Source organism: Sphaeramia orbicularis, chromosome 11 (assembly GCF_902148855.1).
Source record: "Sphaeramia orbicularis chromosome 11, fSphaOr1.1, whole genome shotgun sequence".
NCBI classification, from domain to species: domain Eukaryota; kingdom Metazoa; phylum Chordata; class Actinopteri; order Kurtiformes; family Apogonidae; genus Sphaeramia; species Sphaeramia orbicularis.
The window spans coordinates 53578802-53596945 of NC_043967.1; the positions used below are offsets into that span (position 1 = coordinate 53578802).

The 18144-nt window shown below is 35.4% G+C and overlaps 2 protein-coding genes across 2 annotated transcripts in view; both read right to left on the reverse strand.

The window, feature by feature from the left end:
- Nucleotides 1–18144, reverse strand: part of LOC115428216 (uncharacterized) — a 250354-nt gene that overhangs the window by 101811 nt on the left and 130399 nt on the right. The gene's annotated exons all lie outside the window — the stretch shown is intronic.
- Nucleotides 1–18144, reverse strand: part of atf6b (activating transcription factor 6 beta) — a 29964-nt gene that overhangs the window by 9409 nt on the left and 2411 nt on the right. Inside the window, exons 2-10 of the mRNA XM_030147057.1 lie at nucleotides 11467–11540; nucleotides 9109–9190; nucleotides 8625–8684; nucleotides 8439–8518; nucleotides 6327–6513; nucleotides 4466–4630; nucleotides 4174–4340; nucleotides 1652–1831; nucleotides 71–153 (exon numbers count right to left, since the gene is read on the reverse strand). Coding sequence (XP_030002917.1) covers nucleotides 71–153; nucleotides 1652–1831; nucleotides 4174–4340; nucleotides 4466–4630; nucleotides 6327–6513; nucleotides 8439–8518; nucleotides 8625–8684; nucleotides 9109–9190; nucleotides 11467–11540 — 1078 coding nt within the window. The remainder of the gene's footprint in view (nucleotides 1–70; nucleotides 154–1651; nucleotides 1832–4173; nucleotides 4341–4465; nucleotides 4631–6326; nucleotides 6514–8438; nucleotides 8519–8624; nucleotides 8685–9108; nucleotides 9191–11466; nucleotides 11541–18144) is intronic.

The window sequence follows — 18144 nt, forward strand, 5'->3', positions numbered from 1 at the left end:
AGAGTAAAACAGACGGGACGAAACAACAGGACGAGGACGATTTCAGGTTAAAGAGCAGAAGCACCGGTACCTGACGGGTCCGAAGCTGAAGGTCATGAACAGGAGGACGGCCATGACGCACACCGCGCGTTTGTTACTCGCCGATTCACTGCCCTGGAGACGCAAGAACAAAAAAAAAAAAAAAAAAACCATGACAAACTGCTGCAGAGTTCACCAACACACAGATTTCACCTGATATGACTCAGTAAATTACTTTTCTTTTTAGGCAGGTGTTCAGCCCAGGTTGGCGTTTTATGGGCTTGTGTTATTGTCTGTTTCTCTGTACTGTTTTCTTTTTATCCTGGTGTATGCATGACATTGTATTTATTTTAAACTTTTATTAACATTTTATTCTAAACTGTATAGCACTTTTTTGATTCTATCTGTGAAAAGTGCTATACAAATAAAATTTAGTTACATACTAAATTAAACAAAATGTGATAGTCTGTGTTCACTTTGGGTCTAGTTGTAGACAGAGCCACTCATTTCACCGACAAAAACATCCATCAGCTGATTCAAATACACACACTGCATCTGTGTATGAACTGGAGAGATCTGACTATAGATGTACACAGATATACAAATATACAGACACTTAGAGAAGATTTACAGATACAATACAACTATCAATCAACTATACAAACCGCAAAAAAACAGATAAAAACAGCGATAAAATTTAGAAAATAATGAAGAACTTAGTAAAAGTAAATACACACTTAATAAAATAATGGAAAAAAGGAACAAAACTGAACAGAAATTGAGTAAAATAATGAAAAAATAACAAAACTGAACAAAAATGTTGTAAAATAATGGGAAAAAAATGAACAAAACTGAACAGAAACTGAAGAAAAATAATGAAGAGATGAATAAAACTGAAGAAAAATTGAATAAAATGAGGAAAAAAATTAAGAAAACCGAATCAAACTAAATAAAATACAACTATCAATGAACTATATAGATCGCAAAAAAGAAAAAAAAAGTGGAAAAAAAGCAAACAATAAAAACACACTAGTAGAACACTCAAAACAACACTATCACTACTATACACCCTTATTTATAAAAATTCACAACTAAATAGAATAGAATAGAATAGAATGTCTTTATTGTCATTGTACAGGTACAATGAAATTAAAAAGTGCAATTGTCCGAGGTGCCAGAAAAAAAGCATAAATAATGTATATAAAAGAGTATAAAAATTAAAATATAAAAGAAAAATTCTGACGGTATAAAAATCTAAAAAAAAAATTGTCATAAAGGTCCTGACTGAAAGTTGAAAAAAACAGATAATTATTAGTGTTAAAAAGTCATAAAATCTTCCATGTCTCTCTCACCGACTACATTCTGCTGCTCTAAGCCCCGCCCACTTCAACCCCTCCCCCTCAGCCAATGCAGACCTCTACCCTATTGTGTTCTAGACCAATAGAAAGAACCCAAACTCAGAAAAAAGATGACGTTTGGATTCTGTTAATAGTGTAAACGGTTCAGTTACAGTCGTTTGAATGAAGGTGGATGTGAAACTGTGGCACCAGAGACACAATGGTCTTCAGAGGGTTACTAGTTTTTCCAACAGAACATGTGGTATATTTGTGTATATTATGGGATGTCTGTTCACCTCCTTCCCAGCCAGCCTCTCCTTCAGCGCCTGGTTCTCCCTGCGCAGTCGCTCGTTCTCCTGCTGCGCCTCCCTCAGCTGGGCCTCCAGGTTCTGCAGGTACTCCTTCTTCTTCTTCCTGGACTGACAGGCCGACTCACGGTTCTTTATCATCCTCTGCTGCCGCTTCAGAACCTTCATCTGTGGGGAAACAGGAGGACGCAACGAGTCTGTTTACATTCACAGTAAAACACCATTCAATATCCGATCAACGGCGTTATCAGATTATTATTGAACATGTAAACAGTATAATCTGATTAACAGCAGTAATCGGATTATGAGAACTCAGACCCCACCATACTCTGATATTTTCATGCATGTATAAAAGTTAATCTGATTTGTTTCTGTTACATCTGAACATGTGGGAAAAAATTTAATGACAGAGAACAGAAGACAATAGCAGGAAGTTTGATTTTACCACCATTAGACTAACAAAACAAAAACAAAAATTGAATAAAATGAAATCAAAAATAAAGTAAAATATTGAAAAAAATTCACAAAACTGAAAAAAGTTGTATAAAATAAGGTACAAAAGGAGCAAAATTTAAAAAAATTATAAAATAATGAATAAGATGAGCAAAACTAAACAAAAATAGAATAAAACAATGAATAGAAAGAGCAAAATTAAATCAAAATTTTAAATAGTACAAAAAAAATGAGTAAAACTGAAAAAAGGGAGTAAAATAAGGTACAAAATGAGCAAAATTAAACAAAAATTGAATAAAACAATGAATAAAATGAGCAAAACTAAAAAATTGAGTAAAGTAATGAAAATTGAACAAAACTAATTTTTTTAACAAAAATTTTATATCATAATGAAAAAATGAGCAAAACCTAATGAAAATTGAATAAAACAATAAATAAAATTAGCAAAACTAAACAAAAATTGAACAAAGTACTGAAAAAAATTAACAATACCAAAAAAATATTGAGTAAAATACAGAAAAATTTACAAAACTGAAAGAAATGGAGGAAAATAAGGTACAACAAGAGTAAAATTAAAGAAAAATGGAATAAAGTAATGAAAAAATGAATACCAAAAAAATACTGAGTAAAATACAGAAAAGTTTATAAAACTGAAAAAAATGTAGCAAAATAAAGTACAAAATGAGCAAATTTAAACAAAAATTGAATATAATAATGAATGAAATGAGCTAAACTAAACAAAAATGTATGAAGCAATGAAAAAATGAACAAAACTGAACAAAAACAGAGGATTAAAAGACAAAAGTGGGATTAAAGGAGGGTGTAGAAGGTGTATGATATAACCCCACCTGGGGGGGGGGGGGGGGGGGTCTTATGTAAGAGCTGCAGACGGATGCAGAGTCAGTTCGTTTTGGTTTTGACTCATTTCCATGTGATTTGATTTCCCTCCTTTTTTTTTGTTCGGTGTCTTTAAATCCTTCATATTGCTGTCCGTTTCCTCACTCGTCTGTTTTGTTTGTTTGTTTGTTTACGCATTTGGCAGACGCTTTTTTCCAAAGCGACTTACAGGGGAAAACCAATTAAATCACTCAATCAATCAAATTTTATTTATATTGCGCCAGATCACAAAAAAGTTATCTCTTGACATTTTATATATAGAGTTGGTCAAAACCAGACTCTAAGTCAATTCTACAGAAACCCAACAGAATCCTCCAGGAGCAAACACTTGTGACTGGTGACAGTGGCGAGGAAAAACTTCCCTTTAACAGGCAGAAACCTCGAGCAGACCCAGACTCCTGTTTTAAATCCTTCATATTGCTGTCCGTTTCCTCACTCGTCTGTTTTAAATCCTTCATATTGCTGTCCGTTTCCTCACTCGTCTGTTTTAAATCCTTCATATTGCTGTCCGTTTCCTCACTCGTCTGTTTTAAATCCTTCATATTGCTGTCCGTTTCCTCACTCGTCTGTTTTAAATCCTTCATATTGCTGTCCGTTTCCTCACTCGTCTGTTTTAAATCCTTCATATTGCTGTCCGTTTCCTCACTCGTCTGTTTTAAATCCTTCATATTGCTGTCCGTTTCCTCACTCGTCTGTTTTAAATCCTTCATATTGCTGTCCGTTTCCTCACTCGTCTGTTTTAAATCCTTCATATTGCTGTCCGTTTCCTCACTCGTCTGTTTTAAATCCTTCATATTGCTGTCCGTTTCCTCACTCGTCTGTTTTAAATCCTTCATATTGCTGTCCGTTTCCTCACTCGTCTGTTTTAAATCCTTCATATTGCTGTCCGTTTCCTCACTCGTCTGTTTTAAATCCTTCATATTGCTGTCTGTTTCCTCACTCATCTGTTTTAAATCCTTCATATTGCTGTCCGTTTCCTCACTCGTCTGTTTTAAATCCTTCATATTGCTGTCCGTTTCCTCACTCGTCTGTTTTAAATCCTTCATATTGCTGTCCGTTTCTTCACTCGTCTGTTTTAAATCCTTCATATTGCTGTCTGTTTCCTCACTCGTCTGTTTCTAAACCTCCTCTACGCAGTGTGACTCAGCTGGTCTACTCACGTCGATGTCACTGGAGTTGTTGCCGGGCAGCGCGGTGGTCGCCGGGACGATGGGTTTGCTGGTGGGCGGAGCTGCGGCGGAGCAGGGCTGAGGGATGCTGGGAGAAACCGGCTCCACTTTGACGATGGCGGGAGCCGAGCCCAGACAGACGGACTGAGAGAGGACGACTGGAAAAGAGGGAAAGAGGAGTAAACGACAGAGGAGACACAGACTACGACTCCCAGGATGCACTGCACCTGCACACACCCAGCAAACACAGCACCAGCCTCTGCTACATCTGTGGTGGTCTTACCTGGTCTGGTCTGGTCCATGGAGGGCAGGCCCTGCAGGATGAGGGTCTTGGCCGGGGTCTGGGACTGGGGGACGGGCAGGGTGGCCACGCAGACCGGTCTGGGCTGGATGGGGGGTTTGGTGCTGAGGATGGAGCTGGCCTTCAGCGAGGCCGAGTTGGGCAGCACTGAACGACGACACAAGAGGATTTCACACGAGTTATAACATCCAATAATCTAACATACACCTGAGAAAAGAGGAATTATGGGAAATAATCCTCTGTTCTTACAAAACAATACAATATATTCAATATTTATTCAGATACAAATGCACTATTATGCACTACTTGTCAACAGTCTCTTTTCCATTGACCCTCAAATTGTGCAAATTTAATAAAAATAAAAATTTAACTAACGGAAAAACGACAATTTCACCAAAACTCTTGTTTTTCGATTAAAAGTTTTTGCGCTGGTAAGAGGTGGTTTTTTGGGCGTAGCACACATGGTAAATCACGCAAAACTGCAATGGAAAGACCTGTTTCTGTAACATGAGTCACATGAATAAAAAAAAAAAAAAAAAAAAAAAAACAGATGTTGACGGACGATATAACAAGCGAAGAAGAGTTTTAAAAGAAACGTGTGTGGACACACCAGGAAACCCAATCATTTTTTAATTTAGTATGAGATAGAGGGTAATATATAATAATAAGTGTTCAGAGAACGCAGACCTCTGCCAGGCACCCAGAATGGTGTGCATGTGTGGATCGACTATTTCTGTTTAAAAGAGAAATGGAGCAGAATGATATTTCGTACAAAGTTGAAGCTTGGTACCAGTCATGTGTCTGTCAAATTATATTCAATTCACATCAATATTGAGTTCTAATTTTAAATGTGTGGTAAATGGGATTTTCAGTGTTCAGTGTAAATGTCCACAGAGTCCACATTCCACAGTGGATGTGGACAATTTAGTTCCAGATACAAGATATTGTTCTAAGATACAGGTGGATCCAATTGGAGGCTAATCCGAGTCGTTTTAAATTTTTTATGAATTTTGGAGAATTGTTCAATGATGACAGATGGAAAATTGTAGATGTTGTGACCTTGCTGTGACCTTGAACTTTGTCCTACTGGGACCAAAATGTAATGGGTTGGTCCCAGGGCCTAGGCCTATCTGTGGGGAAGATTTGGGAAAGATAGGTGGAAGAGTTTTCCTGTAAAGTTGCTAACAAACAAACAAACAAACAAACCAAAGTGATCACAATTCCTCCTGGTGGAGGTAATAATGAATATATCTGTAAATAAACACCATATTTATGTTCGTCTCCATGTTTATGGAATGACTTCTCGTGTCATCTCACGATAACAAATCGCATTTGTGATTTAATGGAAAAACCGACATTACACACTTCTGTTTTTTTGACATTTCTTAAATATCTGTAACGTTTTGCGCCGATGTCCGATGGAAAAGCCACTTCTGATCTTTGTTCTGAACTGGGCTTTACATTTCCAGAAAACAGTACAAACTTGTGTATTTTAGAATATTTTGAGCATTTTCAACATATTGTCTTTTTTTTTTTTTAAGCCAAAGTCAACAACTGAAATATTATTACGTGTGTGTATAATGACAATAAAGAATTCTTATTTTATCAACACTATTTACGTCCATGTTGAAAGTGAAGTGTGAATCTTTAATCATTATCCACGTGACCAAAGATAATGTCAACAATAAAGATTAAATGTTGATTTCTGGACTTATTTTCAGCTGTGTATGATGTGCTGTAACTGTTTTTAAAAAAATAGGTAATGAAATCACAGAGTTTCCACGTGGTGCACACACTCCTTTGTGCATTGTTGTGATATTCTGTGTTTTGTGGTTACCAGTACCTGTGGTCGGGGTTTGTAGGCCGCTGAGGACTCCTGGTATCTGTGTGGTTAACGGCGTCTGCAGCTGAGGCTGTGGAGGCGGGACTGATGTCGTTGCCACGGTGACCTCCATGGATCCGAGCGGAGGTGAAAGCACGTCTCCGTACATGTACGGAGGCGTGGGAGGGTTTTCACCTTTAACTGTGATCTGAGGACGCCACAAAAACAGCAGTTTAGACCAAAAACCAGTGGAACCTCAACGACGTGCACATACATTCACTGTGGTAATAAAAGAGGATCACATCTGATTGAATATGTTACTGTCAGCTTCCCTCTAATGTCCACAAACTCAACATTTAAAAACAGTTCCAGGTCATAACTCATATCAAGAGCCTGCCTTTTGCCTGACGTCTTGTTTTTATTTAATGTATTTATTTTTCTTTCTTTCTCACTCTTTGACTGCCATCCTTGTCTTCTTAATGCCTATACTCTGACTGTTGGGACTTGTTTTTTCTTCTGCCAGAGGTCCAGAACGTTGGTGCTATGACCAGAATGACCAACACAGATTGGTTTGAGTCACTGTTTTTGTCAGTACAATGACAAATACTGATGGAAGAACTGAAGTGATTTGGGTTTTTATCAAGAAAACATGTTAAATGGATAGAAATCAGCTCTGGGATTCAACTACTATGAGGTGTTTTTATTGTTCTCATTATATTTGTCCGAACAAATGAACCTTTAGTTGGACCAGGCATTAAAATGAACAAGAAACTGAAGAAAACAAGGGTGGTCTAAGAATTTTATCCACGACTGTAGATGACTTCTACCAGTGACCAATAGGAACTATAGTAACATATCTGTAACCATTTATATGTTATAAACCATCAAAATACAGACCATTATCAGTAAAGGCATATTTTTAAATATTGTAAAAATTCATCAAAAAATTTAAACTTCTCAAAACTGTGAACAAACTTTGTAGACATTATCCCAAGGAAGACAGATATAAAATTTGTGATGAATCCAACCAGTAGTTTAGGAGAAGATGGTTAAAATATAGACATTGGTGACCTTGAGTTGGACCCTTCAAGGTCAAAGGTCATGGACCCAACTCAAAGTCCATATATGACTTCTATCAGTGCTCAATAGGAACTATAGTAACATATCTCTAACCATTTATATGTTATAAACCACAGCTCTCAAACATGTGGCCTGGGGCCCAAAACCAGCCCGTGGGATGAATTTGTAAAATGCAAAAGTTACACTGAAGAAATGAACAACAAATGGTGTCAAAATCATTTTAATTCAGGTTCCACACACAGTTTAATATGATCTCAAGTGGGTCAGACCAGTAAAATACTATTATAATAACTTATAAATAATGACAACTACAAATGTTCTCTTTGCTTTAGTGTACAAAAGTAAAATTACATAAAAATGTTTACATAAACAAACTATCCTTTTACAAGAAATGTGAATAACGTGAACAAATATGAACATGAAAATGTCTTAAGAGAAGCACAGTATGTACAATTTTACCAATATTGTGCCTGTTACTAAAAGTTTGGTGTATTTGTAATAGTAATGTAAGTTGTAACGCACATGTGTAAATGATAAACTGATAAATTGAGGCAGAATATTATTAAAATTGCACTTGTTATTCTTAAGACATTTCAAGTTGTTCATATTATTCACATTTTTACGAAACTTTGAAGATGTAAACATTATTTTAATATAAAATTTCCGTTTTTCGCTGTTATTATTTTACTGGTCCGGCCCACATGAGCTCATATTAGGGGGAATGTGGCCCCTGAACTAAAAGGAGTTTGACATCCCTGTTGTAAACCCTCTTGAATTTCCCTCAGGACATATAAAAGTATGTAAATATGGACCATTAGTAGGAAAGGCACATTTTTCAAATTGCAAAAATTCATCAAAATTCAAAAATTCTCAAAACTGTCAAAAACTTTGTAGACATTGTCCAAAGGAAACTACACATAATATTTGATGTGAGTCAGACCAGTAGTTTCATCGGTGAACACTGAACCCAACACTAATGACATTCCCTAATAATTCGGTATGATCTGCATGGTTCGTCCTCGTCCTGCAGGTGAAAGAGTCTCCTTTACACACCTGTGGATCTGGAGACGCTGCAGAACAGTCGGACTCCAGTGATGACGCAGGAGACGGAGGTTCTGCTTTCACCTGGAACACTGGAAACACAAAACACAGCAGTGAAACCGGCCGCTCAAACTGGACAACTGGACCAGTATGTTCACATGTGTTACTGGACGTAGACCGAGCCCATCCACAACGTACACATCTCCACCGGTAACGGCTGCGTGATGGTCATCTCACTTTTTATGACGGGAGTTTCCCCTGCGGAGAAAAGACACAAAGACGCACAACACTGTGATTTAAGGAACGACAGAAAACAAAAACAAAAAAAAAAGGAACGACAGACAGAGACAGATCAGGAACACATGCATTAAACAGTATCCAGAACAGTGAGCGCACTCTGGTTCTTTATTTTAGAGAACACTGACTGACAGTTCTGTTTTTATTTACAGATGACTGATGAAACTTCAAGGGTTTTTCATTTATTAAACAGAATTTCTTCAGTTTCCATGACGATCAGTGGATACAAATCTGTTAAAATAACACGAGACTTGAGTTCTTTGTTGTTTTCTGTGTTTTGGTTTAATGTAAATGTGTTCAACATGTGGACGGAGCGTCTCGGCTTTCAGAGACGTGACGTGAAGACACAGAGCGGCGCGGTGTCGGGTTTCAGGTGCATCTGTACCTGTGAGCAGGTTGTCATCCAGGTGTCGCCATGGAGACGTGGGGTTGTCCGGATCCAGGGTGAGGACCAGGTCGTTGTCGAACTGTGATGAGAAGGAAAAGAAGACGAAGAATTAGATGAAAACCAAGTGAACACGTGTCCTGTTGTGACACTCTGACTCCTCCCACTTTTAACCCTGTTCACAGTAGAATCAGTGTTTAATAATGATCTGATCTGAGGTCAGTCCAGACCAGGACCAGGCCAGACTATCTGATCTGAGGTCAGTCCAGACCAGGACCAGGCCAGACTATCTGATCTGAGGTCAGTCCAAACCAGGACCAGGCCAGACTATCTGATCTGATCTGAGGTCAGTCCAGACCAGGACCAGGCCTGACTATCTGATCTGATCTGAGGTCAGTCCAGACCAGGACCAGGCCAGACTATCTGATCTGAGGTCAGTCCAAACCAGGACCAGGCCTGACTATCTGATCTGATCTGAGGTCAGTCCAGACCAGGACCAGGCCTGACTATCTGATCTGATCTGAGGTCAGTCCAGACCAGGACCAGGCCAGACAATCTGATCTGATCTGAGGTCAGTCCAGACCAGGACCAGGCCTGACTATCTGATCTGATCTGAGGTCAGTCCAGACCAGGACCAGGCCTGACTATCTGATCTGATCTGAGGTCAGTCCAGACCAGGACCAGGCCTGACTATCTGATCTGATCTGAGGTCAGTCCAGACCAGGACCAGGCCTGACTATCTGACACATCATCTGCTTTTACAGAGTTTATGTAAATACATACATGTTTCCTACTCAGTAAACAGACAGAAGACACACCAGTGGGATTATGGTATTTTACAGAGACCACGGCATTATGGGTAGTTTAACATTAACAGTGATGAGCTCAAGGGTTTATGTCAGTGCTTTTATAGGGTTTGGGTCCTCAGGGTTCAGTCTGTTCTGGACTCAGGTGTTTTACTCACAACTGAGGTCATGAATGAAACACATGAGGTCTGCTTAGAGTCTGGTTTTGACCAACTCTATATATAAAATGTCAAGAGATAACTTTTTTTTGTGATCTGGCACTATATAAATAAAATTTGATTGATTGAGTGATTTAATTGGTTTTCCCCTGTAAGTCGCTTTGGAAAAAAGCGTCTGCCAAATGCGTAAACATGCTGCTTTGGTCTACTACTATATTTATTCATATATTTACTAGTATATTTAGTAGTATATTTATTCATATATTTAGTAGTATGATTAGGAATATATTATTCAGTATATGTATTAGTTTATTTAGTAGTATATTTAGTAGTATGTTTACCTGCATATTTAGGAGTATATTTATTGGTTTATTTAGTAGTATATTTAGTAATATATTAGTTTATTTAGTAGTATGTTTAGGAACATATTTATTAGTATATTTATTAGTTTATTTACTAGTATGCTAGTTTATTTAATAGTATAATTAGTAGTATATTAGTTTATTTAGTAGCATATTTATTAGTATATTTAGTAGTAAGTTTACCTGTATATTTAGGAATATATTTATTAGTTTATTTAGTAGTATATTAATTCATTTAATAGTATATTTATTAGAATATTTAGTAGTATGTTTAGGAATATATATAGTAGTATATTTAGTTGTATGTTTACCTGTATATTTAGGAATATATTTATTAGTATATTTAGCAGTATATTAGCTTATTTAGTAGTATATTTATTAGAATATTTACTAGTATGTTTGGTCGTATATTTAGGAATATATTTATTACTTTATTTAGTAGTATGTTTTGTAGCATATATAGTATATTTAGTAGCATGTTTAGTGGTATATTTAGGAGTATCTTTATGACTTTATTTAGTAGAATATTTGGTATATTTAATAGTATATTTAGTAGTATGTTTAGTCATATATTTAGTTGTATATTTAGTATTATATTTACTAGTATGTTTAGTTGTATATTTAGTATTTACATTTGTAAGATGATCAATATGAACCTAATTTGATCTCAATCGGTCTATTATTGCTGGATTTATGTCCAAAATACTGATTTTCAACTACAGCGCCCCCATGTGGATGACTTATAACACTGATAAAGAAGCTGAAATCTATATGGTTCTTCCACTGGAGGTCCACTATGTTGGTTATCAAGGAGAAGAAATCCAACCAAATCTGTCCTAGTTATCGACAAAACACCAAGGAGATCTGGTGGCGGTGTTCAGGGTAAAACCATTATGTTCCTGAAACTGGATTTCGTGGATATAATTAAACATGGAGTCAGGCTGAAAGCCAACACATGTGAGTGCTTGTGCAGCCTGAGGTCTGAACGTGACCGATACACACTGGAAATGAGCGGATGTTTAGTGTTCGTACCGCCGAGTCGTATTTCAGTCCTCGGTTGAAATCGGCGTCCTCACCCTCCTCCATACTCTCACACTGGTACAGATCTGAGGACGAGCAGACGGAGAAAAAAACCAATGAAACAGAGAAAAAATAATGAAACAGAGAAAACTCAACAAAACAGAGAAAACCAATGAAACAGAGAAAAAACAGCAACAACAACAAAATACACAAAGAGGGAAACGTCAGGAATAATGATCCACATGGAGAGACACACCTAAAAAACAGATTTACAACCAGAAAAAAAAAACCCAAAAATCAGATTCAGAGAATAAAACACCTAAAAAACAGATTCATAATCAGAAAAACACCAAAAAAACACAGAGAAAAAATAAAAAACACCTAAAAAAAAAAAACAGATTCACAATCAGAAAAAACACCCAAAAAAACAGATTCAGAGAAAAAAAAAACACCTAAAAAACAGATTTACAACCAGAAAAAAACACCCAAAAAACAGATTCAGAGAAAAAAAACACGTAAAAACAGATTCACAATCAGAAAAACACCAAAAAAACAGAGAAAAAAAATAAAAAACACCTAAAAAAAAAGCAGATTCACAATCAGAAAAAACACCCAAAAAAAGATTCAGAGAAAAAAAGAAGAAAAAAAAACACGTAAAAAACAGATTCACAATCAGAAAAACACCAAAAAATAGAATCAAAGAAAAAAAGACCTAAAAAAAAAAAAAAAAAAAAATTCAAAAATTCCTTTTTTTTTTTTTTCATCTTTTCCTGCCAGATCTGTCTGTTTGGATCTGAACTCACATTTAGAGTTTTTCTGAAATGAACAAAATAATCTAATTAATTTCTCTCAACATTGATTATGTTGTTTTTTTTATTCTATGATTTCAAATGTTCTTCCTCCAAATTTATTAAATATTTGTCCTGCTCTGACTGTAAACTCTGTAAACTAACCACATCTAAACATCTACTTTCATCACATCTGACTGAGGAAGAAAAATCTACCATTAAACTTTTAGAAAATATAGATGTTTTTTATGTCTAACCTCATAAACAGGACATCTTAGACATGAAGTGTCCACATACTTTTGTCCATTTAGTTTATAAACATCCCCGTTTTTATAGAGTCAGTATTTTCCGTTGGACTCGCTGTTTATTTCAGTTTCAAAGTCCAGAGCCGTGACTTGCAAAGCATGATGGGAGAACTAATGACTGACAGGTTGAGTGCACATGGAGCTTCAACACATTATGATGCTTTTATTCCATGAGCAGCTCTGTGCTCCAGGGGGGTCAAACATACGGCCTGTGGACCAAAACCAGACCTCCAAAGGGTCCAGTCTGGTCCAAGGGATGAATTTATGAAATGCAAAAATTACACTCAGATATGAACAATCCTTTTAGTTCAGGTTCCACATTCAGACCAATTCAATCTCAGATGGGCAGGACCAGTCAAATATTATCTTAATAACATTTAAATAATGACAACTGCAAATGTTTCTGTTTGTAAATGTAAATATTATCATGTATTTACACTAAAACAAAGTATAATTTCGCAAAAAATGTGAATAACCTGAACAAATATGAACAACCTGAAATGTCTGAAGAGAAGTCAGTACAATTTTAACAATATTCTGTCTGTTATTAAATGTTTTGTGTGTTTGTAGATCCACTGTGATCTGTTCGTTATAATGTACATGTGGAAATGATAAACTGAGGCAGAATAGTGTTAAAATTACACTGATTTTTTCAGTTTGTTCATGTTATTCACGTCTTTTGAAAGGATAGTTTGTAGATGTAAACCTTTTCATAATGTAAATTTACTTTTTCTTGCTCTAAAACAGAAAAGTTTGGAGTTGACATTATTTCTATATTATTCTGTTATTATTTTACTGGTTGGGCCCACTGCAGATCAGATTTAGCTGAATGTGGAACTGAACTAACATGAGTTTGACAGCCCTGGTTTAGATCACATAGTTCTGTTTGTGGAACCGGAGCTAAAACCAGTTCAGCATGTAAACTCATCCCCTGGGCTGGACTGGAACCAGTGGTGGACCGGACTGGAACCTCTGGGGGGCTGGTTTTGGGTCACGGACCGTAGGTTTGTCCCCTGTGCAGTAGTGGATGACTGGTGGACTCATTAGTCGTGGTTCTAGAGTGTTCTTGTGTTTTCACTGAGGTGTGTGGAACCAACCTGACCTGACTTCAGCACTAATAAACTACTGTCTTATCTGACTGCATTTAGGTCAGGGTTCACGCAGGGTCTGTTCTGGGTCTATTCAGGGTTTTATTCTGGCTTTATCCTGGGTTTACTCAGGGTCTATTCAGAGTTTATTCTAAGGTTTATCCGGGGTTTATTCAGAGTTTATTGTTGGGTTTATTTTGTCTTTTATTCAGGGTTTATTCTATATTTTATTCTGGGTTTTATTCTGGTTTTCTTCAGGGTTTATTCTGGGTTTATTTTGGGCTTTATTCTGTTTTTTTTATTAAGGGTTTATTCTGGTTTTCTTCAGGGTTTATTCTGGGTTTATTTTGGGCTTTATTCTGTTTTTTTTATTAAGGGTTTATTCTGGTTTTATTCTGGGGTTTATTAAGGGTTTATTCAGGGTTTATTCTGGTTTTATTCTGGGTTTATTCAGGATTTATTCAGGGTTTATTCTGCCTTTATTCAGGGTTTTATTCTGTCTTGTATTCAGGGTTTATTCTGGTTTTATTCAGGGTTTATTCAGGATTTATTCAGGGTTTATTCTGTCTTGTATTCAGGGTTTATTCTGTTTTTTATTCTGGGTTTATTCTGGGCCAGATCAGCTGAAACACTCCGTTTCTTTAAATCCAGGTTCCAGACCCACCTGTTCTCAGCTGCATTTGAATAGTTTGTATTCATCAGGTCAGATCTGCACTGTTACTTTTAAGCTAAAAGGTTTTATCTGTTTTATCTGTTTATCAGATTTTCTGTTTGTTTGTTTGTCTCATGGCTCTACTTTTTATTGCTTCTGCTGTAATGCTTTTCATGTTTCATGTAAAGCACTTTGAATAGTCTTGTACATGACCTGTGCTATAGAAATAAACCTGCCTTGTCTTGGGTTTTGTTCCTGCTTTTATTTGAGGTACTTCTACATGTATAAAAGGCAAAGTTGCAGCATTTGAACATATATTCATGTGAAATCCAATCATACAAATGAACTAAAATTACTTTTCCCAGACCTACAGCACACAGAAATTCTCCAGTGCACAAACCTTTTGGAAACTCTATCTAATTTTTGTTCAAATGAGATTATGCTAAATTATATATTTTTATTGGAAAAAGACCTCCAGACTCCACAACCATGCACTGAAGTTTTCAACTAACATCTAACACAGGAAGCAGTGCATTATTTTAACCAGTGACATGCAGATTAAGTCATTTAATTCGGTTTAAAGTTCAAAAAAAGCATAAAAACATGTTCCAGAAAATAACTGTTGGTTCCAGCTCTGTAAATCTAATTACTTTGTGGTTCTTCATGTTCTCTGAGACAAACCAGACATTCTATAACATATTTAGGCTTTGAGACACTTTCGTAAAATGTCACAAACCTCATCGATTAATGGTGAAAATAATCAATAGTGGAAACAATTATGACGTTCACAAATGAAGATCAGAAAGAACAGAAACCAGGACAAACAGAGCAGAAACTGTTATTTTTACTGAAAGAAACGATGACGAACAGACTGAACTGTTTTGTTTTTTTTAATGTTCCATGTTCAAGGACAAAACATGTGGATATATCTGAACTAAAATCTCAAAGTTTTATTTCTCAGGGCCAGAATAAATAGACTTATAATTGTGCACCAACCTCTCCAATGGGCTGACTTATTTACTGGATCTTTTAACTATTTTTAAGTTTATAATTATGTCAAAATGCAGAGTTTTAAATAGTGAAAGGCTTATTAGGCAAGGCAAGGCAAGTTTATTTGTATAGCACATTTCAGCAACAAGGCAATTCAAGGTGCCTATGAGTAACAGCAGAATTAGGTGTTGGTAACTTTAAGGAGGCGTCTGTGATTCTGTCCTGATGCATTGGTTAGTTTGTGTTCAGTTGTTATCTTTGTTTCTAAAATGATGAAGATGCTTTGGACTTCATTTCTAGTCTTAGACGATGGCTCTGAGGTGAGTCAATGAGTAAAAAAAAAAGACCAAAATAATCAACAAAATGAACAAAATAATTTAAAAAATGAACAAGAAATGAGAAAATAAATCAACAAAATGAACAAAAAAATAAAAACTAATTTACAAATATTGACAAAAAAATTCACAAAATTATATAAAAAAGACCAAAATAATCAACAAAAGGAACAAAAATTGACAAAACAAAAAAAAAATCCACAAAATGAACAATTTAAACAATTAACAAAACTTCAACAGAATTAGTAAAAAAAAGACTAATAATCAACAAAATAATCAACAAAATGAAAAAAAAAAAAAAAAAAAAAGAGTCTGAGACGATGGCTCTGAGGTGAGTCAATGAGTAAAAAAAAAGACCAAAATAATCAACAAAATGAACAAAATAATTTAAAAAAATGAACAAGAAATGAGAAAATAATCAACAAAATGAACGAAAAAATAAAAACAAATTAACAAATATTGACAAAAAATTCACAAAATTATATAAAAAAAGACCAAAATAATCAACAAAAGGAACAAAAATTGACAAAACAAAAAAAAATCCACAAAATGAACAATTTAAACAATTAACAAAACTTCAACAGAATTAGTAAAAAAAGACTAAAATAATCAACAAAATGAACAAAATAATCAACAAAATGAAAAAAAAAAGAGCAAAAAAAGACTAAAATAACAACAAATCAAATATTAATGAACAAAAATGAACAAAATAATAAAAAATGAACGAAATAATCCAATTATTTTCAAAACATGTGGATATATCTGAACTAAAATCTTTAAGTTTTATTTCTGTGTCAGAATAAAACCAACCATGTGTTATATAATTTTTAAAATGTAAAATCAGTGAGTTTCAGAGCAGTGGGAAGGTTCATCGGACATAAAAACTAATTGTCATATTGTGTGTTTTCTGAGCTGCATGTGATGAGAAGCTCAGTTTCTGATTTATTTACACCAACAATAACACTTCAATACATACGGATGAAGAGATAAAACCCAGCGAGAGTGAATGAACAGCAGGATGGTCTTGAAAAATAAAAGTATAAACGTGTATTATTTACTGCAGCATCTTTTGGGTTGAAATCTTTCAGTTTTTCAGTGTTTTTTTTGCAGAAATCGTTTTTGTCGTGTCTGATGGCGTTTCTGTGAAGCTGCAGCAAAAGTAAAAGTAAAAGTAATTCAGTGTTTAGAACGAGATGAGGGATTAGTACGAGTAAAACCTGTTTTTAAAGCATGTGTTCAATAGTTCAATGTTATCAGGACACTGTGCACAAACAGGAAAGTTAAAAAAAAAAAAAATGAAAAAATGAACTGACAGACTCTTAAAGATGTAAACATCCGCCACTAAACACTGACTATTGAACAATAAACATGTACATGAACATCAAACTAAGCACAAACACACAGGAGTTATTTTACTTCCAGAATCTGAAGTTTATATTATAAATAATAAATACCAACACCAAATTCTGTTGTTACTCAGTTTAATAACTGGTCTTTCACTGCTTAACTCCGCATTTTAGCATAATTATAAACCTAAAAATAGGTAAAAGATCCAGTATATAAATCAGCTCCTTGAAGTTGGTGCACAATTACAAGTCTAATATACAGCTGTGGAAAATATTATTAGACCACCCCTTGTTTTCTTCAGTTTCTTGTTCATTTTAATGCCTGGTCCAACTAAAGGTCCGTTTGTTTGGACAAATATAATGATTCCAACAAAAACAGCTCATAGTAGTTTAATTTCAGAGCTGATATTTATCCATTGAACTTGTTTTCTTGATAAAAACCTAAATCCCGTCAGTTCTTCCATCAGTATCTGTCATTGTACTGACAAAAACTGTGCTTTTATTCATTCAATGTTTTCTTTTCTGTGTTTTAGTCACATGACACACACAGGAGTTAGGGACTGGATTACAGAACCAGTGTTTTTGAGGACTTTGGATGGAATAATAATTTTTTCCGCGACTGTATTTAACACTAAAAACTGTTTCATGTATATTATTTCCAAGTGAGTTTCCTCTGCACTCTTTAAGTCTTGTATTATATTTGTATGCATGCATCACTGATTTCCTCCTGATTTTTATAGTTATTTTCTCTCCCAGGAGGTACTGTGATCGCTCTGCTTTGTGTGCGTGCGTACGTGTTTGTTTGTTTGTTTGATTTTTAGCAAGATAACTCAAAAAGTTCTGGACGGATTTTCATGAAATTTTCAGTAAATGTTGATACTGGCACAAGGAAGAAATGATTACATTTTGGTGGTGACGGGGGAGGCAGATCTGTCTTGGCAGAGGTCTGTGCTCTCCAAGTGCTTTTCTTGTTTTGCATTGAATTTTCACACCTTAAACACCACAGTTTCAGTTTGTTACCTCTGCCAGGAGGTACTGGGATCACTTTGCTTTGTGTGTTTGTGTGTTTGTTTGTTTGTTTGTTTGTTTGTTTGTGTGCAAGGTAACTCAAAAAGTTATGAACGGATTTGGATGAAAATTTCAGGAAATGTTGATACTGGCACAAGAAACACATTATTAAATTTTG